This window comes from Ascidia mentula, chromosome 1 (assembly GCF_947561715.1).
Source record: "Ascidia mentula chromosome 1, kaAscMent1.1, whole genome shotgun sequence".
NCBI classification, from domain to species: domain Eukaryota; kingdom Metazoa; phylum Chordata; class Ascidiacea; order Phlebobranchia; family Ascidiidae; genus Ascidia; species Ascidia mentula.
Window position 1 is genome coordinate 8,599,962 of NC_138566.1, and position 22,997 is coordinate 8,622,958.

At 36.4% G+C, this 22,997-nt stretch overlaps 3 protein-coding genes across 9 annotated transcripts; 2 read left to right on the plus strand and 1 right to left on the minus strand.

The window, feature by feature from the left end:
• The first annotated feature begins 663 nt into the window (after positions 1 to 663).
• Positions 664 to 4,232, plus strand: LOC145906711 (ubiquitin conjugation factor E4 B-like). The gene has a single exon (XM_082994167.1). It carries the CDS (start codon positions 727 to 729, stop codon positions 3,931 to 3,933), a length of 3,207 nt encoding a protein of 1,068 aa, XP_082850293.1. The 5' UTR covers positions 664 to 726; the 3' UTR covers positions 3,934 to 4,232.
• Positions 4,233 to 4,778: 546 nt separating this feature from the next.
• LOC145906721 (serine/threonine/tyrosine-interacting-like protein 1) lies at positions 4,779 to 7,621 on the plus strand. Of its 2 annotated transcripts, none has more exons than XM_082994178.1 (7): positions 4,779 to 4,997; positions 5,237 to 5,478; positions 5,539 to 5,661; positions 6,079 to 6,238; positions 6,300 to 6,384; positions 6,448 to 6,601; positions 7,015 to 7,621. In XM_082994178.1, exons 1-7 carry the CDS (start codon positions 4,851 to 4,853, stop codon positions 7,265 to 7,267), a joined length of 1,164 nt encoding a protein of 387 aa, XP_082850304.1. In that variant the 5' UTR covers positions 4,779 to 4,850; the 3' UTR covers positions 7,268 to 7,621. The 2 variants fall into 2 exon arrangements, with proteins under 2 accessions (XP_082850304.1, XP_082850311.1); XM_082994185.1 differs by having other exon boundaries at positions 4,949 to 5,039.
• Positions 7,622 to 7,776: 155 nt separating this feature from the next.
• Positions 7,777 to 21,982, minus strand: LOC145906670 (kinesin-like protein KIF21A). Of its 6 annotated transcripts, none has more exons than XM_082994158.1 (42): positions 21,883 to 21,982; positions 21,118 to 21,193; positions 20,842 to 20,988; positions 20,602 to 20,717; positions 20,354 to 20,477; positions 19,911 to 20,000; positions 18,996 to 19,133; positions 18,883 to 18,929; positions 18,684 to 18,816; positions 18,510 to 18,625; positions 18,239 to 18,434; positions 18,014 to 18,127; positions 17,720 to 17,859; positions 17,381 to 17,487; positions 17,071 to 17,185; positions 16,920 to 17,004; positions 16,748 to 16,862; positions 16,542 to 16,580; positions 15,899 to 16,087; positions 15,462 to 15,559; positions 15,297 to 15,398; positions 15,081 to 15,188; positions 14,880 to 15,021; positions 14,703 to 14,758; positions 14,550 to 14,639; positions 14,340 to 14,480; positions 14,137 to 14,241; positions 13,936 to 14,076; positions 13,734 to 13,869; positions 12,987 to 13,147; positions 12,513 to 12,707; positions 12,330 to 12,430; positions 12,143 to 12,271; positions 11,600 to 11,632; positions 11,116 to 11,255; positions 10,974 to 11,050; positions 10,754 to 10,857; positions 10,438 to 10,602; positions 10,266 to 10,374; positions 9,825 to 10,001; positions 9,201 to 9,409; positions 7,777 to 8,947 (listed from the first exon to the last, which is right to left on the minus strand). In XM_082994158.1, exons 1-42 carry the CDS (start codon positions 21,921 to 21,923, stop codon positions 8,905 to 8,907), a joined length of 4,890 nt encoding a protein of 1,629 aa, XP_082850284.1. In that variant the 5' UTR covers positions 21,924 to 21,982; the 3' UTR covers positions 7,777 to 8,904. The 6 variants fall into 6 exon arrangements, with proteins under 6 accessions (XP_082850284.1, XP_082850256.1, XP_082850264.1 ...); XM_082994130.1 differs by having other exon boundaries at positions 7,777 to 8,393; positions 8,880 to 8,947; positions 18,684 to 18,929; XM_082994138.1 differs by having other exon boundaries at positions 7,777 to 8,393; positions 18,684 to 18,929.
• Between the last annotated feature and the right edge of the window lie 1,015 nt (positions 21,983 to 22,997).

The following is a 22,997-nucleotide window of genomic DNA, read 5'->3' on the forward strand; positions in this document are numbered from 1 at the left end:
CATAGATCACGGTGTTTGGTCCCAGTTTTCGGTATTGTTCTGACAGGACCTGCAGGCAGCATGTTGTCTCACCGTGACTTTCTGGACAAGTTTGATGTCGGGTCTTCGCTCATGCTGAAACCTTCAGCATTGTCAACGTATACAACAAAAGGGGACGAGTCTAAGCCAAAATCATCCAATCTGTGATCTAAAAGTGGAAATCGTCATTGTGTTTACAATCTGCTGCGTCACTTCGCAACACGACACACAGCATTTTCATTGTTACCAGTCATGTGGAACAAAGAGAAGACTGAAGAATGAGTAGGGGAAAGTGGCATGTTTTTTGTATTTAGGAATTGGTTAGTTCATCAAGAAAATGTTGATATATTCTCGTTTATTTGTACTGGTATTTTATTTTTATTCAAGTCGCCTTTGTTCTGCACTGTCATTTTATGTAACAAACGTCGTAGACTTTTGTGCGCTAATCCTCGAAATAGCCTTCAGAGTTTTTAATTTATCCCTAATAGAAATTCAAGTTTTGTAATATTGTTAACATTCAGAGAAATAAAACTTGTCATTTAGATATTACAATATTTCTGGAATCAGTGGACGCTTTCCTTTGCTGTAGCATTGGTTTTATTTTTACATCTATGAGGCCATTATTATTATAACACAGTTATTGCAGTTGCTGTTTATAAAAATTAAGTATATTTTTTTGTTTGAACAAAATTGTTAACATCTGGCAAAATGAGTGAAAATGAACTAACTCAAGAGGAAATTCGCCAGAAACGTCTTGCCCACTTATCAAGGGGAAGAGATGAAAGATCAAGTTCAACAACAATGTCCTGTAGCTCTTCAAATGACAATTCCCAAGTTTCCTGCTTGTCTCCCAAGCAGAAAATTGCCAGAGCATCTGTGGAAAATGGTGATAGCAATGAAATGGATGTAACATCTGGATTTTCTGTTGAGCAATCCAATGAAAATAAAATGGAAGTTAATGTATCTACTAATGATACTAAGATGTCTGTTGACCATCAGCCTTTTCCTGTTCCACCTACTGAAAATGGAAAGTCTCATTCTTTACTGGATCTTTTTGAAAGAATATTTGCGACATCCAATAATGGCAAGAATTTCCTGAAAAGCATTGTTTCTATTGTTGAAAATGTGTCAAGTGTTCATTCCTTGGCATCAATATCAAGTTGCATTGGAAACATACTAAATCACAGAATAATGGAAATAGTAGTGGATTTGGCTTCTAGGACTGACAGCCTAAATAAAAATTCTGTGGATGGGTGCCCACAAACTGAAGAGATAATTATCTTTGAGTATTTACTGAAGTGCTATGATTTAGCTTCTATAACAAAGCAAAACTCAAGTCAAAGTAATACAGGACATGTAGTAGATGAAATTTGTAAGCAGAGCATAAGCCATATATTTTTGCTGCTCAATGGATATTTTCCTTTGGAGACTGTGAAATCATTTGGTGCTTTAACTGTGTATATATCCACTGCAATAATACAACAAAAGTTGCCATCTGGGTTTTTGGTTGATTTCATTCAAGAAGCACAAAAATGTGACATGCTGGAAAGTATATTTGAGGAAGTTTTAGGACATATCCGTCTCAACATTGTTAACAGTTCAATGGCTGAGGACAACCATCTTTTGCCTCTAATGGCCCTTTCCGAATTATGCCAAGTGGTAAGCGGTGCTAATTCAAGAGAAAGGCCAATCTGCACTTTGTTGGTAAACATGAAACAGTTTTTGCCAGTTTCTCTTTCTGATGCTATAGGTTTAGAAATGCAGAGACTTTCCTTTTTGGGTCCGTTTTTGTCGTTCTCTGTGTTTGCCGAAGATGATGAACAAGTGTCTAGAAAATATTTAAGCAATGACAACCTAACTGGTGAAAATGTAAAATTCATCCAGACCTCTCTACAAGGCCAGTTAGGAAAAGTAAGAGAAGAACAGTTCAAAATATTTCACAGTATGCTATTAAATGTAAAGTCTCGAGACTTTGCTGTTCAATATTTCTCTGCTGCCTTAAAGGCAAATGAAAAGTGGTCACAGCTGCATGCCAACCAAACACTGCTTGCCAAACCAGGCTTTATGATCAACATTTTAGTTGTTCTACAGAGACTTTCATTAAAAGTTCAAGTGCCCAAGGTTGACCCTATGTACATACACAGCACTAGTTCACGTGTCAATGTGTCAAGTGAAACAAGAATAAAAGCCACTTCTGAAGAGGTTGAAAAATGGCATTCAAGTCTAGCAAGTTCATCTGATGTCCCCAAGTTTTTGACAGAATGCTTCTTTTTGACGATGCATGCACATCACTTGTCAGTGTTGCCGTGTGCCAGAAACTTTTTGAGAAAACTCCGTGCAATCCATGACTTGCATTCAGTTATAACTGAGGTGCAAAACACTCAGGACAAATGGAAAAACACACCTCTGGAAAGCCGGAACAAAGCGATGTTGAAACGATGCAAGCAGCAAATGACAGCCTTGATGAGAGAAAAAACCTGTTACACCATAGGACTAGTCGATGACAATATGTTGAGTCAATGCATAAACTTTTATACCTCTTTTATTAAATACTTGCTTAAATTGGTTTGCCCTGCTGACATAAACTTACCTTTGTCAGATGAAATCAACCAGATGTTTGTTATGCTGCCTGAGTATTACGTGGAGGACATTGCAGAGCATCTCCTGTTTGTCATTCAGTATGCACCTGGGGCAATAGATGATCACTTGTCCAGTGAACTTGCCACATTTTTGGTGATCTTTGCTTGTTCACCAAACTACTTCAACAACCCATACCTTGTTGCAAAACTTATTGAAGTTATGTTTGTGATGAATCCTAACATACAGCCTCGTGTCAGACATCTGTATGAAATGGTTGAAAATCATCCACTTGCCGTGAGACATCTTGCTTCATCGCTAATGAAATTTTACACTGACATTGAAACCACTGGCAGCAGCAACGAGTTTTACGATAAGTTCAGCATCAGGTACCACATTTCAATAATTTTTAAAAGTCTGTGGCAAAATCCCCAGTACCAGGATGCTATAGTGGAGGAAAGCAGATCCGGTCATGAGTTTGTGCGGTTCGTAAACATGTTGATAAATGACACGACTTTTCTATTGGATGAAAGCCTTGACTCCCTGAAACAAATCCATGAAGCACAAGAAGCAATGAAGGACCAGGAAACATGGAACAAGATGCCGGAAGACACAAGACACTCACGCGAACGACAGCTGCAACAGGATGAGAGACAGTGCAAATCTTACCTCACACTAACCAATGAAACTCTAGACATGCTGCACTACTTAACACAACTGATTCAGACACCATTTTTGCGTCCGGAGCTGGGTGACCGGCTGGCTGCTATGCTTAACTTCAACCTGCAGCAGCTCTGTGGACCAAAATGCAAGGACTTAAAAGTGAAAAATCCAGAAAAATATGGCTTTGAACCAAAGAAGTGGCTCGAAACCTTAACTGACGTCTACCTTCATTTGGATGGACCCAAGTTTATTCACTACGTCGCAAGTGACCAACGCTCATACAGCAAAGAGCTTTTTGACATTGCCATTGTCAGAATGGAAAAATTTGCTATTAAAAGCAGCTTTTCTCTTGACCATTTCCGTCTCTTTGCCCAGCGGACACATGAGCAGTTTGTTAAGCTTAACCAAACAGAAGTTGATTATGGTGATATTCCAGATGAGTTCAAAGACCCTCTAATGGATACCCTTATGAGAGACCCAGTGTTATTGCCCAGTGGTCACATTATGGATCGAAGCATAATAATGCGACATCTTCTCAACTCATCGACAGATCCATTTAACCGACAAGAGCTTAAGGAAAGCATGCTTGAACCTGATTCAGGTTTACGACAGAGAATTGATCATTGGATCAAAGAGAAACAACTTATGATTTCAAAAAATTGCAATAAGTCCTAATTGTAAAATACCATTGATACCAACTTTATTTATTCATGTTAAGTTTGTATGCGGCATTTATTGTGGTGAATGCTGCTGCCATATACATTCTGTGCTGTGTATTGTTGATAAGCAAAAGTTGTGTGTTATGAAACATAGTACTTTAATAAGAACCATTAATGTTGTTTCGTGTAATATATCTGACTTAACTTGTCAAAGTGGCACTCCATGGGTGTTCATATAAAAAATGGTTGTATTTTGTTGTGGTTCCACCAAGCATTTGCATACTTGCATTACCCATATGTGTTTTCTCCTTGCTAGGATTCATCTAGACACTGGAAAAAAATGTTGTGTAGTCTGTGCAAAAAGTGTTTGCAATTTGAGTCAAAATTTCAGTTATTCTCTGCTGCATGTTTGTCAACAAAATATGTTCCGAGTACACCACAGTGGATAACGACAAAAAAAGATAACCATCAGAAAATTACAAAAGATCAACAAATTATGTTGGAAAATTTGTCGCTCATAAAGTTTAGGCATCTTCCTACCGAAGTACAGTCACTACAAGATGCCATCAACTATGCAAGTAAACTCGAAGATATACCTACTGACAATATTGAACCATTAACATGTGTTCTGGAAGACATGGCTCTTTACCTTAGAAGCGACGAAATAACTGTTGCCCCTAATGAACATGAAATTCTGTCAAATGCAAAAGTAACGTTGGAGGACTACTTTATAGCACCACCTGGAAATATAACTTTGGAAGAAAATTAGTGAATAAATTCAAGTATCATGTAGTATGTAAAGGTTATACTTGGTTGAAAGCGCCGTAAAATTTTTCAATCGCTTTGTTTTTTTTCAGAATTTTAAAGCTGTTTGATAACTACAACTGTAGGGTTGCAGTGGTTAATGTAAGCAAGACCTGGCAACAAAATGCCATGGGTTCAGGAAGTTCAAGGAAATTGCGGTCTGTGAGTGTATCAAAGATTGATAACAAGATCAAGCTTGCTTCACATCCAACAAGATCGAGCAGTGTCCCTTCCAACTTGGGATCCACAAAAGTTCACAAACAAGCTGCAGATGATGTAACACATACTTTTAAATAGGATTAAAAAAATATTCTTGTGGTATGTGATTTAATGCTGGCATGTACGCATATCAAAGCATTTGTGAAAATAAGTTTGACTAAAATAAATATTTGCGTTTTGCGAAACAAAAACCTTTGCAGCGCGTAGTGTAAATACAGAGTGGGCACTAAGTATCCAGAAGCAAAACTATTTTATTTGTTTAAAGTCTATGGCAGTCATTTCTTTCTTGTTTGCAGACGCTGGCCGGCCAAAACCGGCAAAATGGCAAGCTTGTCACAGAAGGAAATGTAGTTTATCCAATCATGGAAGTGAACCAAGTTCCAAGACCAGTTCCTAGGAAAGTTGATGCCAATGGTTCTGTGGTTGAAAACAGCCAGGAATGGACAGCCACAGAATTATACAACATTCTTGTAGCAGAGTCTTGGTTGGGCAAGTCAGAGTTGCATAACCCCACTCATTTGTTATTGTTGGATTGCAGGTGGGAAGTTTTGGTAAACTAACAGTTGTTGTAACTGATTTAGTGACTTTAATGTTTTAGGTCATCAGAGGAATATGAGAAGTCCCATGTTATTACAGCAAAGCATTGCAGTTCCTTACTCACAGAGTTTGGCTGTCTTCTCAGCATTCCAAACCAACTGAAAGAGTTTGACATGATTGTTATGTAAGTTTCAGTCAAAGTTCCTGATAACCGATTCCGGGAATCACTTCCCATACCTGACTCATAGTTGCAACGATTTCCACCTCTTGCTTTTGACAACATTATGGGAAACTATGTTTTCTGTGTTAAAATCTATTGACTTTCGTGTGAGACAAATATATTTAAGTTTTAGTCAGAGTCAATGGTTTTGTATAAGCCGGAGTTGGAAAAAATACCACAACTTCGACCTCTTTAACTAACCACTGAATGTCAGAGTCATAGACATATTAATCCAGTTAACAACACTTTTAAACGAAAGGAGTTGGAGTCAAACAAAAATATTTTTGCGTAGTTGTAGGCGACTAATTTTTTTGCGACTTGTTAGCTCTGGTTTCAGTACAACAGATTAGTTGATGAAACTTAATTACCTTTTCATGACAGACATGATGATGGAGATGGCAGTGTTGGTACTTCACTCGATGCTGAAAATATTTCATACTACAAACTGCATTCTTCCTTTTCCATTTTTCAAACCAAGTACCCATTTTTGTGTACTCCCAAAGTTATATCAAGCAAGGAACAAAGAGCTACAGACACAAAGGTATGCATTTCTGTTCAAGTATATCTTCAATTGTCATACACATGTGTTTATGTATTACAAGACATGGCCATCAGAAATTATTGAAAGCAGTTTGTATCAAGCAACGGCTAAACATGCTACCAGTCAAGAAATCGTGGAACTACTCGGTAAATTACACCAGTCAAAATGTTGTGTACTTGATGTATGTAAATACATAACTTTTGTTATAGGAATTACACATATCATCAACATTACACTTGATCAACCAAACTTGTTTTGTGACAAGATAAAATACATGACTATAAGGTTGGATGACGAGGCCCAAGTTGACCTTGCTTGTTGGATTCCAAAGACATCAGATTTCATTTTCGATGCAATTAAAGAGTGAGAAACCAAACTACCTTTTTTGCATGAAAAACTTGGACACAAATAAGCAAAAATTAAAATGGCATGGGCATTGATCAAGGAGTTTATTGCGTTATGCCCCTATCAGAAAACAACTATATATAGGAAAACCTAACGAGATTTCAGGATTAGGTTCACAGGTTACAGAAGCTCAGTGGTTTCACGGGATATATTGTGGCCAAGGTACACTGGTGCGCTAGTGCACAACTTGTCAGACCGTCACATACGTAGATCGAGATCGCCAAATATAAAGGGCCCTGCGCAGTTGGGCGACCCTGCCTTGCTATGCGAAAGCATGTGACAAACCTGGTTATAATATATATAGGAAAACCCTCAAATACCCCATTAAACTGCCTTGTGTTCACATTTATGGAAATGCTTTTGCTTTTTAGTCCATTTGCTGTTGGTAAAAAGAACAAAAACAAAGTTCTAGTTCACTGCAATATGGGACGAAGCAGAAGTTCCACCATTGTTCTTGGATATCTTATGCATGTTTCAAAATGGTCTCTAAAAGATGCCAGTGAATGGCTGAAGGATTGCAGACCGACTGCTAAACCGAACATTGGATTTCTGGAGCAGCTTCTCTCTTACGAAAAAAGTGTGTTTGGCAGAAAAATATCCGATTTCAAGGAGTTGCCATTTTAGTTGTGTCAGTATTTTGTAGCAATCTTGCACTTAGTTTTTACATTGTATTCGCACATTTTTTATTCACTGTTAGTCTTATAGCTTTTATATTAGAATCCTATATATGTATAGAGAGAATTTATTTTTGTACTGTTGGCTTTTATAATTTTTGCAATCGTTGAAAACCATATTTGTTGCAATTATGACAAATTTTGAAAGCCATGTAGGCCTACTAAATTTATGCTGTAAAATTGTATTGGTTTGAAATAGCTTATGCAGTTCGCACTGTAATTGTTCGTGTCTTATATTTCAATGCAAATTCAAGTAGCAATGATTTTATCTAATCCAATTGTCAAAAGCAATTTGTACCCATGACCATTTTTGCACACTGTTTTTTTATACTTTCACCGAGTTCTACAATGCAGAAACACAGTTGCACCATATGTAAGCTTTTGATTTTCTGTCTCATCCTATAGGTTTAATTAATATCGACGTCACTGCTCTAAACCCGAAAGAAAACATGCACTTCGGCCAAGCGTACTCGTATGTATATTAATAAACAAACGTACTGAAAATAAATTAGCTAAGTAAGAGTAAAGCAAACGTGAAAAGGCTCCAAGCAGGTCGTAGGACAACAAGATATCGATGTACAAATCACACGCGATGAGTAAATAACATCACAGTGACAAAACGCTTCGCACAAGGGGTCAGGCTGGAAAAAATAAAGCTACGTTGCCTGGCGACCGATTTCGTAAACCGCTCAGAAAGCTTACCACATTTTGGCAGACATGTTACCGAATTCACTTAATGCACAAGGAAATGTATATTAACTTTATATTGCACAGGTGAGAAAAAATATGCTTTGATTTTCCCGGCAGTGTCCTCCACTTCTATATTGCCAAAAAAAATTCTCCAGAATGCACAACATCGAGTATGGAAAGAATATTTTTCTTGCACAGCGCGACATGTTTGGTCCGCATGGGATTGAAGCAAAAAGAAAACGGTATATTTTGGGCCGTGCATTACATGCTACCATGCACATAAATTAAACATGCTTGAAATCAAGAAGAATGGTCGACCACGATCTTCTGGAAGATGCAACGGTCAGGCGGCGTTGTTAACTTTCCACACCTTAACAGTGCGGTCGCTGGGGAACGAAAAAGAATAAATGAAAGAATTTAAAAGAAATATTGTTACGAGGTAGTGTTCTTGAAAATTATGACTAGTACCAAAATAAACATAAGGACATGCATTATTCCAGCAGGCAAGCATAAATTTGTATGTTAAAGCTAGTTACTAGACCAAGTGGTTGCAGGCCGCTTTGAACGGTTGAACAACCCACCCCACCAACATATGACTAAGCTAAAAGCTATTTATGACGGTACTCCACCAAAAGAATCGGGAAATGGGAGAAATTAAACTGAATCATGCAAAATTAAAAAACTTTTGTATTTTTTTTTTGAAAAAAAAGAAGTGTTAATCAAGTTGAAGGGTACATTTTGGGTGTAGGTGTATTTTAGTTCATCAAATCAAGAGATTTGACATAATCATGTTAGAAAAAGCAGCTTTAAAGCTGTTATTTGTGATTGTAACTAGGTGGTAGTATTGTGGTAGTGTTGTGATTGTGTAGTACTTTAAGGAACACTGGTGTTCAAGGGTCATCTATCCCGCTTTCTTCTCCAAACTTTTATAGTTGTATCGCTGTTAAGAGATGCAAGGTTAAGTAATTTAAATCCAGCCAAATATCTTCTGTCAATACTTTTATGATAAAATTTGGTGACACAACCTCTCTCTACTGGTGATGAAAAGACAAATTAGAACAGGTCCTTCAAAAATCTTCCAAATTTACATAAATATCTAAATCACAAAGTATCTTTAAACTGTAAGATACTGGAGCTGTTGGTAATAAGCTTATTCAAGGACAATGATCTTAACCACAGAAATACATATTCACCTTGAAGCTGTAAAAATGTGTTGTTTATTTGAAGCAATGCAGTTGATGGTCTCTGAGTGAGCGCGAATGGAACCAATGGAACCAAAACTTTCCATATCCCACAACTTCAGCATTCCTCCCCTTCCACCTGACACCAAGACTTCATCGCCGTCGTTAGATTTGATAAGATCCATTGCACAAACCCAATTGTTGTGTGCTTGATATAATGACTAAAAAAACATTTTAGAGAATTATGAGAAATTAAGTATGCATGATAAAACAAGAAATGGTGTAGTGAAAGATATTTGTTTGGTACTCAGTATAGGGTACCCAACAGATTGACATTCACCGAAAGATACCATAAAGTGGAATATAGTGTGCCCGTTAGTGTAAAAGCTAATACAGTGCCACTGTCAACAGCTGCACTGATGAGACCTTACAAGTCGAAACAGTGCGTGTACTGTCTGCAGCTCTCCAATATTATGGCTTTTTTGCACATGAATTTGTTAAATCTGGCACAAACTTATTTTGCAGCAAGGCTGTATTGCTGTATATGCGGAGAGAAATTAATTGGCACTTTTATACAATTTTAATGGGCAGAAATTGTTTTGGTTCAAAAAAAATCTTTTCACACTCAATATTTACTTTAATAACAGACTTTGTTCCCATATTCCATTTCTTGATGGATTTATCTCTAGAACCAGAGAAGAGTATTTGTGAAGAAGGCGAATATGCAAGCGACTCAACTCCATCCATGTGCGGAGGTTCAAGTGCTTGTGAGGGATTGATATTTCCTTGAGCCCCATTTGAGTAATCGTAAACCTGAATCAGTCATAAAAAAATAGTGATTACCTTAAAACTACCCCATTTGCCAGATTGCCTTCGAGCTTTAATTACTACTGATTTGTCAGTAAAAAAGTTTGTTAATTGAACAATTAAACGTTAATAAAGTTAAAGTTTCTTAACTTGATGTAATAGAACAGCTACATTGTAATGACTTTGAATAAAAAAAATCAGCAGTTATAGATTTTAATGACACAAAAAAACAAGTAATTTATTGCACCTACAAAGTCATCATATTGTTACCTTTATGCAATGATCTTTGGCACCAGTGATCACAGTGGATTCATTTTTTGGGACCACAACAGTCATGATGTTGCCAGTGTGCCCAGTTAGCTTGCCAATGACCGAAAACCTGAAAATTTAAAAGAACCACATCAAACAAAGTTTACAATTAATTGCGTCAAATCATCAGTACTTGTTTAATTCCCATATTTTCACATGGGTTGAGGCAGCACAAAAGAGCATCTTGGAATCAGGACTGAGTTTGACGTCGTTGATTTGATATTCGTTGTCAGGCATTTTATTGGTGCGCGACATGGTTCCCATGAAGTTGCTTGGCATGTGATGTGTTCCCGATGTGCTACAAACACAAAAACAGTATTTTTTTGGCCTTTCAAAAATAATCCAATCACATCCAACACATGAAAGGCATTGTTAACTCAATATATCTGCTATCTGTGGTAAATATGAGATAAAACAAAATAAAAAATGTAGTTACAAAACATCTTTACCTCAAAACACGAACACACTTGGCATGACTTCGAATGTCCCACACTTTTATGTAACACAGTGACACACTGTACACAAGTCCTGTGAGCGGACAGTGGCGGACAATCTACAAACAAAAATATCCACGTTTTTGGTATAAATTGCAAAGAAGTATACTTTCATTTAATGCTTAAAAAATTGATAAACAAAACAACTTCAGATACAGATGAAAAAAACTCGTACATTGACATTATTGGGATGGCCATCTAATGACATGATTTCTTGTCCTGTGACAAGATTCCATACTTTTACTGATCGGTCTGCAAAACAACCAGTTAGGAAGCAAAATAAAGATGCGCAAAGCACTTGTATGAAGACTCATTACCTTTAGAGGCAGAAAACAGCAAATGGTCAGTGGCTTGAACAGACAACACTGCCTTATGGTGACCTTCAGCGACGTGGCTACAAGTTAGTGGTGACGATCGAGGAGTGGTTACTTTTTGGTTGTACACATTCATACGTCCCCTGCACAAAATTATAAAATAAATTTGTATGAAACAATTGGATTTCTAGACCCAAGGCATGTTTGTGACAAAATTCAACACTGCACCAACATTATAACAGGGGCAGCTTAGAAAAGCGTTCAAAACTATTTAATAGAGGATAAGTATCCCACTGCATCTAAAGCCAAACCATGCTGTACACTGAACAATGAGCTCTAACACAATTGAGAAAAACAAGCAAGCCAGGGTATCAGGATATTTCATGAATGAGGAGACTGCAGATGTTTTCATCTTGCACAAATGTTAAACTACTGCTACTGAATTGATCTCATGTTACTCATTGCATGCAACCACAACAAATGTTACCTCTGTCCAGGCACAGTAGCCAATGTATAGTCACTAAAATAGACATCACCATTTAATACCCCTACATGCTCTTTCACACCCGCTACCATGATCCACATGTATTTTTTACTATTTTCAAACTTTGATTGTCATGCCAATAAATAATATCTGAGAGTATGTGTATATGAAATGTTATAATTAATCAGATACAATTTGGTAGCAAGTTTTTTTGCGAAACTTCATGTACCCCATTGAAAAAAAACACACATTTGCAAAACAGAAACAACTGAGTATGTGTTCACATACTGGACCAATATGCTGATAGTTTACATTTTCACCAAACTGTATTTCAGTGCTTCTCAAACTATAGTTCACAAATTGTAATTTTTGGGTCGTAAAACAATTGGCTTTTGTAGGAACCTCGATATGTCATGCTTTCGGTAGTTTATGTAATTAATTGTGTGCTGCCCATACAGGGGTTACAAAAAAACTTACACGGGGTCACAGAACAAAAATGTTTAGAAAGTTGCAGATTATGGGGCCATGTCAAAAACAATCACTAACTTGTTCGATCTTGGTGATGACAGAGCATAAGTTGTGAGGCGTGAAAAAACATTTGCAGGAATTGATGTCTTTACTCGAGGTGCAACGGGCGACCCAGGCGGTGTCTCCAGTATAGAGGGCTTCACATCACTATAACAAAATGCGTGTTTGTTACAAGATTGTTTGCATGTATGTTTAAAATACCGACTTTTCAATTTTGATTTCCGGGGCAGGTTTTCGCTGTGGCTCAGTTTTGTCTGTGCTTGAGTCTTCTTTCGTGTAAGTTCCCAATCTTTGTCTTGGAGTTATCTGCACAATATACTGTCACTATATACTTGCATATGAGTAATTCTTTGTTTCAACGAGTGTTATTCCATCCCCAGACTATTACCTGCTCAACTGAATTATTAAGCGAGTTGTCAAAGTTTTTGATGTTTTCATCTGTGATCGTTTCATTTGGAGATTTAAGTTGGTCAGGTGTGGAAGTTCCATTTATCAGCCTTTCACCGCTTGCAATCCAGTCATCATTCTCACCTTTGTGCATGTAGATGTTCTGGACAGGGCTCGCCATTCCATGTAGCAACTCCTGTTCAATGAAACATGAAATTACCTCAACAAAACTGCATAAAAGGAGTTATGTGGAGGTTAATTCTTGGCATAAGATTAATTTAAAAGATTCACCAGTATTTTCAGCAAATCCACCGTGAAACCTAAGGAGTCAACAACACACACATGCAGATGTTATTATCACTTATAACCACAAATTTCACAACACAATGGGATTTTCCATTAATCAATCCATTGTTTCAATTCACCTCTACATTTTCAAGTATGGTTGGTCTAAAATCAATCAAAATTGTGTTACTTGGGGTGTGGCTGTGCGACGTCTAGCTTTCACTTCCTTCGGCTGTGGTTTAAGGTTTCCATCGTCTTCAGCTTTCAACACATTGATGGCAGGTTCAAAACTATCATCCCCACGGCCCGGTGATGATTCCCTTGAGCTTGTGCTGCTGTCACTTGCATATCCTGAATAATACAAAAATGTTACTGCTTCGTGTCATTTGTCTGTTATTGACCAGATTTTTTGGGAAATGTAAGTAAACGGTGCTTGTATGATGACGGTGATTTGTATAGTCACCACAAAGTGGAAGTCAGAAAAGTCGTCTGATAGTCACACCAGCTGCACTGATGAGACCTTATAGGTCGAAACAGTGGCCATCTGTCTGCAGCTTATACACAATGTAAGTAAACATTCAAGCCATCCGAACATACGGCCCGAATGCATTTCGGCACGGAAATTACGTTGAGCATAAAATACACCATGTTTCTTAAACTTGGGACAAACCCACGTGCAGACAAGCAACTTAAAAATCATTGATTTTTGCGAAAGTTGACCTTTGTATCACAGAAACTTTTGTAATATACCACTTGTTTTAAATGCTGAATATATGTGGTAAATGTATAAAAAAATTCGAAGACTGAAATTTTTACTGGCATTTCACTAAAACAAAATTGGTAAAAATGGACTACTTACAAAGCCATGTCTAAATATTCAGTCCTAATGTAATTGTATGACAAACATAATATTGCCAACAATATATTGGTCCCTCACCTTTCATGTACTCGTTAATACACTCAGTATTACTTCTATCTAAGTTGGGACCTTCTTCCAACATGTAACGCATCAGGTCATGAGCTTGCTTCGAGGCTTGCTCAGTTTCACGCAAGCGTGATTGTAAATCTTCCATCTGTTGAATACCAGGGTGTACCACCAACCTTGCTCAACAGCGTTTTTCAAGGTTAATATCACTGACCTTGCTTTGGGTTTGCACTCCAAAAGCAGACTTGTTGACAGCTAGTGAGAAGAGGTTTTCCAGCATGTATCTCGCTTCATTTGCTGAGCATGTCTGGATTACACTCGACACCATTCCATTGTCCTCCATGGATTCTTCCACCTTTAAAACATCTCCTAGCTAAGCATGCTATGGTACACTTGTGTCTAATTTTTTTTTTACCTGCATTATTTCCATTTGGCATTCCTGGATTTGTTCGTTGACATAATCAATATTTTCCTGCAGTGTGTCCTCCTCGTCCTTCAGTTGTTGGCGCACAGAATATTTCTAAAAATAAGAATGAGTTCAGCATGAATTTTATGAAAGCAACTAAAATTTTGTTCGACGTATTTTTTTGCAGCAACAGATTTGTTATTATCCTTTACCTCCCCCTTGACAGATGCTTTAGTTCGTTTTCGATGAATGTGTTCAATGTCCCTTTGCAATCTCTCCCTATCCTTAATAAAGCGCTCCATTTGTTTTTCAATTCTTGATATTGTTTCCCTTTGCATTACAACATCACTGATCTAGAAACCAAATAAAAACATGAACATTTCTGATAAAACTTAATTTCTTAATTGGTTTCAGCTTCTAACCTTGCTTTGAACCGACTTCCATTTTACTCGTGCAGTTCTTGAGGAAAATTCACTTGAAGCTTTTCGTGTTCTGTGCTGTTTTTCTGATGCCTAAAATCAAGAAGTTTAGTTAGGTTGTGGTTATTGTGGCAAAAAATGCCAAGAAAGTTTTACCAGGTTTTGAAGCGGTGTACTTGGCTTTTCAACAACAAAAGTTGAATCCAAGGTCACTGCATCACAAAAAAGGTTGTCAGTGAAGGCATAAACCGGAAATATAAGGCAAATAATAAAAAACAAACAACAAATTTGTTCACATGGTTGCCATGGTCATGCTTACAAATCCTAACAAACCTGGTTGCTTAGATTGTTGTAGTTTTCCATATTTTCCTGATATTGGTTTAAGTTGTTTTCGCAACACTGAAACCTCCTCCTGTTTGCGTTTCATCATCAGATCTTTCTTCTTGTTTTCACTTTCCAAAGTCCTCACTTTGCTCTGGATGAAATTTATTGTCAGCCATGTTTTTAACTCTATCACCTTTAGTTAAAATTTACAGATTTTTGTCGAAATTCGCGCTTTAATTTCATAATCTCCTTCATCTGTTTATTGTCATGCGCTTTGCTCCTTTTCTGATCCTCTTTCATTTGTTGAAGCAAGCGGACCTGGACACAACATAACAAATGTTTTTAATTGTTATGCATGCAGCAAAGTAGCTCATTTGTAAATGTTAACTAGATTTCAAATGAAGAAACAATTTGCCAACAATGTACCTTTGTTTTCTTCATTTGCTCCAGTTCATTCCTTAATGTTTTGAGTTGGTTGGTTGATCTTGATTGTTCTCGTACCAGTCTATCGTGACTTTTTTTGGCATCCTGTGGAAAACAATAATTCAATGAATTAGATGGAAACGATTCATGGACACCTTTAGGACAAACCTGCAGTTTTGACATTTCTTTCTTCATGGAATCAATCTGCCTCTTGTACTGAGAACGAACCTTGCCTGCTTCTTCACTACCAGCACTTGATTTTGTGTCTGGAGAACAATGGATTAATTACAGATACCAGTATTTCTGTAGTCCAAATACAAAACATATTGAAAGATTTTAAGAAATTTTAGAGCCAAATGACACAAAACACCTTGAGCATTGATCTCACCCATTAAAGTTCAGCAAATAGCAATATGTTGTCAATTTATGGTGGGATTTTAATGTAACAATTATGGGCAGGCAACATGTTTTTTGGATGGCAACCACTGGGAAGCAAGGTTATGAAAAGCACAGCAAGCGCTTTTGTTGTGTCCCACAAGGGAGATTTATAACAATTGTCAGAACTTGTTTGGACATTTTACAACATGTAAGAGTTGGCAATTTACCAATCCTGTTGAGAACTTTGTCCCTCTCCACTTCTGTTGCCTTGATTTTGTCAGACATGAGACGTAGTTTGTCCTCGTATTGTTTCTGCATCATATTCATTCGTCTCTGCATCATCTCCAACTCATTAACAAGCTTTTGTTTCATGTCGATTTCGTGAGTGATGGTCGCAAATTCCTCTTGGACTGATTCTAAAATATTTACACAGCAAAACGAGTGAATATGATGTCATATTTTTGACAGAAAGTGAAATAAAATGATGGTGAAAATTTTTTGGATTACAAACGAAGAAATATTGTGTTAAGATTGTTCCAATATTTTTTTTTTGTCAAATTAGTGTTATTTTGCATTAAATGAAATCATATTTCTTTTTTAATTTATTTGGTTCGTTTTTTTTTAGGACCAAATACTAAAAACTTATCTTTAAAAAGCAAAAACTCAAACTAACACCACCATTAACCCAAAACAAATGGAAATGAATGGAATGCAAAAAGCAGATCAATCAGCAAACAAGCAAAGAAATGTCACAAATCGTGTAAATATAATGAAACATATGCATAATTTGAATAGTTTTGGTTATAAGATCTACAATGTCTTCTTAATGATTAACTACAATTAAAAACAGGTGCAACATATGTAAGCTACCATCACTCTGAGTATCTTTTTCTTCGGCTACAGGTATTTCTGTCAAAAAATTAGGTGGACATTATAGCAATCATATACGAGGCATTTTTATAATCGTTGAGAAAAACTGCAGGTGTTTTTCTTTCAAGTAGAGATGTAAGTTTATTCAAATAATTTTAAAACAAGCCCTTGCTTAATTGATATGACAAAAGGGATGTTATAACTACCTGATAATTCTTCATCATATTCATCCATGCTTTCCACATCATTTTCATCCTCAGTAGTCGCATTATTATCTTCAGCATCAGCTTCAGAAGCCTCCGTCTCCGCATCTGACACACTCTACAAACAACATCAGGTATTGGTGTTTGTTGAGATTACAATCAGATATGAATAAACCTGTTCAGATAGATTTCCATTTACGACCGATTCTGGTTTTTCTGCATCGTTTTCTTTTGTGGTGTTGGTTTGTTTTGTTGTATTTCTGTAAAAGAAGCTTGTTTCTACAATCTTGAGAACTTCAGATTTTTCATGTGTGTTTTCTACAGACCTTGTCTTTTTTTTTAATTTAACTTTCTTCTGTTCCAGTTTGTCAATTTCTTCCTTTGCGAGGTCAAGGATTTGTTTTCCATTGACCATTTCTGGCATTTCAAAATCAAGGGAAGCTGAAAAATAGGATGCAATATAATAAAAGAGAGTAACATAGAATGTCAACTACAAAAACATTTATTATCTGAACTAACTGCCACTAGAAATACAACCGTTAATGTCAAACATTTTTCCAACCCAGAAATATCAATGAAATAACATTAAGCCACTGGCATATAACTGTTAACATTTAACAAAGGGCAATGACATACCATTTAAAGGTACATGGATAGGACTGGTAATTCGCCGGAATGGTGAATTGCTGTCAGACTTTCTTCTCAAGTTTGAACACAAAGCCTCGCTTTCAAGGAGTTTGGATCTATTAAAAAAATAACACTAAACTTCACACAAGCTGTATAGTTGTTCTGGTCATATGAAAAATAACCAGAACAATACTAAATCTTGCATGCTTGTTTTCATAAGGAAACAGGAAATTACAGGTCTCTAAATTCAAATAGGTGTCAAGCATTTGGCAGTAAGTTCAATTTGTGTATGCACCAACTTCTGCTATTTCATGTCCTAAAAAACTCTATATGCCAATAATGGTCAACCTGAGATCTTCGATTTCGTTGATGTAGTTTTTAATCATGGATCCAACTTCTTCACTGCCCTCTCCATCACCTGACAACTTGCTTTGAGCAACTGACGTTGACAAATCTACCAATCGCTGGTTTTGGGTTTCTATGGTGGCCTGTAATTGATCACAATAATCAAACTTTGTATGGAAGGTGAACAGGACAGCTAATGGGTAAAAGCTGTTGACAGAATATATATAGAAAACTTATGGACAACAATAGGGGTGAACATTTTTTTCTCCGGTTTACATGAGGGTTGTCATCTGTTACCTGCATCGCTTTAACTTTCATTCTTAAATTTTCGTTATCTCTCTGTAACATGTTGTTTTCCTGGAACATGTCATTGTAAGCCTCTACCCCATCCTCTCCCACAACCCTCTTGCCCTGTAATTAATCACACAGTTAATGATGTACATTTTAATTAACATATATTACATAGTAATGGACTTTAAGTTGGATTCTGTACACATTCATCAGAACAACATAAGAACTTACTGTTTTGTATTCAGTCAACTCAAGCTGCAAGGCTGCAATTTGTTGCCGCAATACTTGTATTTGTTTGCTTGTGCTATCCTGGTTCGCAGTTACTTTGTTCTTAATGTTTCTAGCTCGATTAGCATACTTCAGTGTATTAAGGGTTTCCATGAAGTCGCTATCCGATGGACTGATGCAAGCAATCATAAGCGTTCGACTACAAAATGAACACATAGTCATTAATGTGTGTTCCAGTTACTAGTCCAAAGTCACATGAAAATGTGACCAATACCTATTTCCTCCGAGTGAATCTTGTAGCAGTCTTGTTAGTTTTGAGTCCCTGTACGGAACATGTGAGGATTTCTTGCTTACATCACCCAGCGCACTTATTACATTGCCAAGAGCCAACTGTAAACAATTTGATCAAATAAGCATATGTACCTGATACATGGATACAAATTCTCACCAATCCACAATTAATAGAAATTCCCTCCTTGGCTCTTTCTCCCGTCGCTCCAGTTCGCTTGAGTCTCTCAGATCCGGCCAAGTCAGTGAAATGAAACTTTGCTGATAAAGTCTCAAATTCCAATTCTGACTTGCTGCAAACAACAAATATTTTGAGTGTCACACTATTTCTTTCAAAAGTAAACAATCGAATTACACACCCCTCAACTTTCGGGGCTGATTCTGACTCCGGTGTGGAAGCTGCACTCTGCAAATAAAAAACCTGATGACTTTTGCAACTCATTAAAAAACAACAGATAAACAGAAATCTTACCCCAGATGATTTTGATTTGCAAACCCTTGTTTGTTTGATGTGAATGGAAAATATTGCATGAGATCTGGAGCTCTGTGCGTTCATTTGTGTGGCAGCAGTAGTCCGGTTCAATGCTCCAGCATGCAAACATCTCAGTGTCTGTATGTAATGTAATGTTTTAAATATGTATTGTTGGTACAAAGGATAGTTTTGTCTGGTGGTTTCATGCCTGGGCTTTGATATGACAAGAAATTTGTTTGAATAGTTTTATCAACAAAATGCTGTTTAAAGCACATGTATTTTGACAGCAATATCACAGTTAGCTATAACAGTAACTTACAGATATATTATTCGTTGACCATTACAAATATTTCTCTGCAATATTTTGTTCAAAAATCATCAAATAAAACCAACATACTGGGAATCAGATAGGCCTTATACAAAAACAAGTTGACAATTCAAGATACCTGTGGTTATCTCTTGGAATTATACAAGAAATGACAAAGGTTAATTTATTGTCTGAACAAATAGTGAAAGGTCATTCTCTGTGTACAGAGTCAACATAAATGCCCATTCTTAGGCCTGGCAAAGAAAGTTTATTAGCCACAAATCTCCCGATATCATTCAGCAGGGATTTACTATCAAAACAAATATACATGTATCCGCGTTTTCAAAGAAACCAGGTTGGCTCAACCCCTCATCAAAACATAATGAAGGACCGTTTCCTTGGTTTTCCATTAGTATTTAAACAGCTGATAACAGCAACTTGGTGTGTTTGGGTCGAGTGCAATAATGCTCGCATCAAGTGCTAATTTGGGTCATGTCAAAATGACTTTTCATGTGGATACAATCGTGTTGGGTTCGTGGGCCTCCATATCAAAGGCCTTTCAGAAACCACTGAATGGGAATTGGGATTTCATTTCGGGGGCAGCTCACCTCTTCAGCACTGGAAACCTGCTGTGCTGTCACACCAACTGTGTAAATATTTCCACTTGAGTCTTCATGAATTCGAATGGATGAACGGCCCTGAATGTAAGTTTGATGTTATTGTTACTAAAAGTCTATGTAAAGGTTCAATTACAATTATGTTTATTTGAGTTCAAATCTAGATAGCTTAATCAAAACAAAATCACTGAAACCACAAACTTTGGTAAATATGTGTTTGTCAGAAACTAGTTTGTTAATTTTCAAGTGCCAGCCCCATTTAACATTGTCAAAATGCCACTTTTTTTAAAATGTTATCATCAAGATTTATACCACAAACTACACAAGTTTTTCTTTATGCATTAATTACATGAACATCGCATACCAAACAACAAAGAAATAGTTTTTTTGGGGGGCCATTATAAAAACAATACCATGAAGGTTTGTGTTCTAACCCTGTTATTTGGATCCCTTGTTGTATCGAACAAATCAATAATTTCCTCATTGTATAACTCCATAAACTGGGCAGTGACGTTATACTCTGGCAGGGGAAGGTCATTTTTTGTAGCTTCTGCTTTTCTGCAAAACAAACCCTTTTGATACACAACATACTTTACTGTAAATACTTTTTTTTTAAAAAGACATTTTACTTATTTTTTAATTTCCTAGACAATCGTCAATAAGAACTTTGCCATTTACAAACCTTAAATTGATTCCGTCAAATAAATGTTTCATAGCTCGAGGAATGACCCCAAGTTCATCAGGGGAAGTTGTAACATCAAAGCCAGTGCCCATGGTGTACGTTTTCCCAGATCCAGTCTAAGAAATTTGAAAAAGTTTGGTTTTAACCCTGAATTACAACACAATCAGAGATAAACTCAATTTGTTCATAAACACATAACAGTCTTTTAGGAAGTTATGGAATATTTTTGTAAGAATTAACCTGTCCATATGCAAGAACAGTTGCATTGTATCCTTCAAAGCACCCTTCAATTAAAGACTTTATGCAATTATCGTAAATACTGTGTTGTTCAGTTGGAGTATCAAACACATGGTCATAAGTGAATCCTTTGTCTTTTCCAAGAGTAACCTAGCAAAAAAAATACAAATTTTAATGTTAAATTACACACCTTATCAACATTGCATCCCTTTTACAATTGAGGAAAGATGTGTTTGTATGAACTAATTATCATAAAACCAATTTAGGTATTAAACATACCTGGGGCTCCGCTGGTGTCACATATGTACAAATTCTACATGCTTCTATTTTCTCTCTGGCAAGCTGGGGGCGAATTCTGTAAAAATGAATGTAAACAATGATTCAATTGCACTGTGTCTGTTTAGGCAGCAAATTAAGGGGTGTTGCATTACATTTTGTTGTTACACAATAAACATGAACCTCTGGATAGAATACTGACTAACGTGAGTGGGCGTATCTATAACACTGTTATGATAACAGGGTTTGCAACCTTAGCGTACCAAATGCTGGCCAACATTAAACAAGCTTAAAATATACATAATAATACAAAACTTAATACATAATATTTCATTCATATGTACACGCACATTGTTCTTACATACAGCAATTATATATGTGATATCATTTATATAAATTGTCACATCCATCCCCAATATAATGATCTGTTTCCACCATAAATATTAATACATAAAATGCAATCATAATTAGCATCATTGGCTTGTGACTTTTAAATTCCAACACAACACAACCATTTCTTGAACATTTTATCAGCCATGAATGACCAACATGTGCTAACAGGCAATCACAACCTGCAGAATTAGCAAATTAATAAGGGTTTCAGACCTATTATCCTACTGTATAATCAAGGTGGAATAACAACAAACTAGAACAATTTGCAGAATTAGCAAATTAATAAGGGTTTCAGACCTATTATCCTACTGTATAATCAAGATGGAATAACAACAAACTAGAACATAATTAAATAAACATTCCATTTGTATATACCTTACTGCAACTCTTACACTTGTAGCATCATCATCGCTCATCTTGAGCTTGTCAAATGGACACAGTTGTACACAAAATATGTATGATATATTTTACATCTGAAATGGTATAATAGTTTTTTGTCAAACATTATACAACGTGCCTCCCGAGTGCCGAGATATAAATAATTTCTGGCCAGAAGGTTAGTTATCAGCGATTACCAACAAATCAACCAAGAATGATTTTTGTTCAAGCATACTCCAGTTCGCGCCTACTTACACTTGTCTTTGCTGAAACACCGATATTTTGTTCTTCAGACAGCACGGAATATTTTTTATGCATGAATGAATATAATTTTGCACAATTGTTTATATTCACATATTACACCAAGCTAATGAAATAAATGTATGTTGTTTTGTTCTTTCAGCTCATAAAAATAAATTACCTATTTCTTAGATTCAATTTTTGTTTAAACGTCAATGAAAACAGGCACGAAGAAGAAATATTTGATTTACATAAACGATGTGCAACAAAGCGGAAAAATTTTAACTATCCTCGGGGTATTTACATGTTTTTCTTTATATTTATTTACGTTCAGAAATGTTTATTCATTACTCGACCAATAATTGTGTAAAATGTAGCGAAAGAGCCATTTAGTTGCGCACGAATTTGTTGATTTGTCAATGTATATTGCTGAAGGTTTGTACTGCTCAAATGCATGAAACAACCTGTCGTCTGCGATAAGTTTTTTTTCGTTATCACAGTCAAATGTAATGAGTTTGGATTGTTTAAAATATAATTTACCATGCGAGCCAGTTTATATTGAGTCGTAATAAATATGTCAAAGTCGTATCATTTCAGTGCTAAATTAATTACAAAGACTGTGTTTATAGGATCGTTGGTATAGATCAGTGTTTTTTTTAGGAAATATGTAATCATTGGTAAAGACAAGAACAGGTAAATGCGTGCAAAAGTTGTTCGGAATACATGCTTATTAAAGACATTGGAAAAGACAAGAACAGGTAAAAACCGTTGCTGCACGAGCACGTCGAACTGCAGCCAAAGCAGGAAGAAAAAGATTCCCCGTGAAATGAATCTGCCAAATGTTAATACATTATCTGAAGAAGACGTAGTAA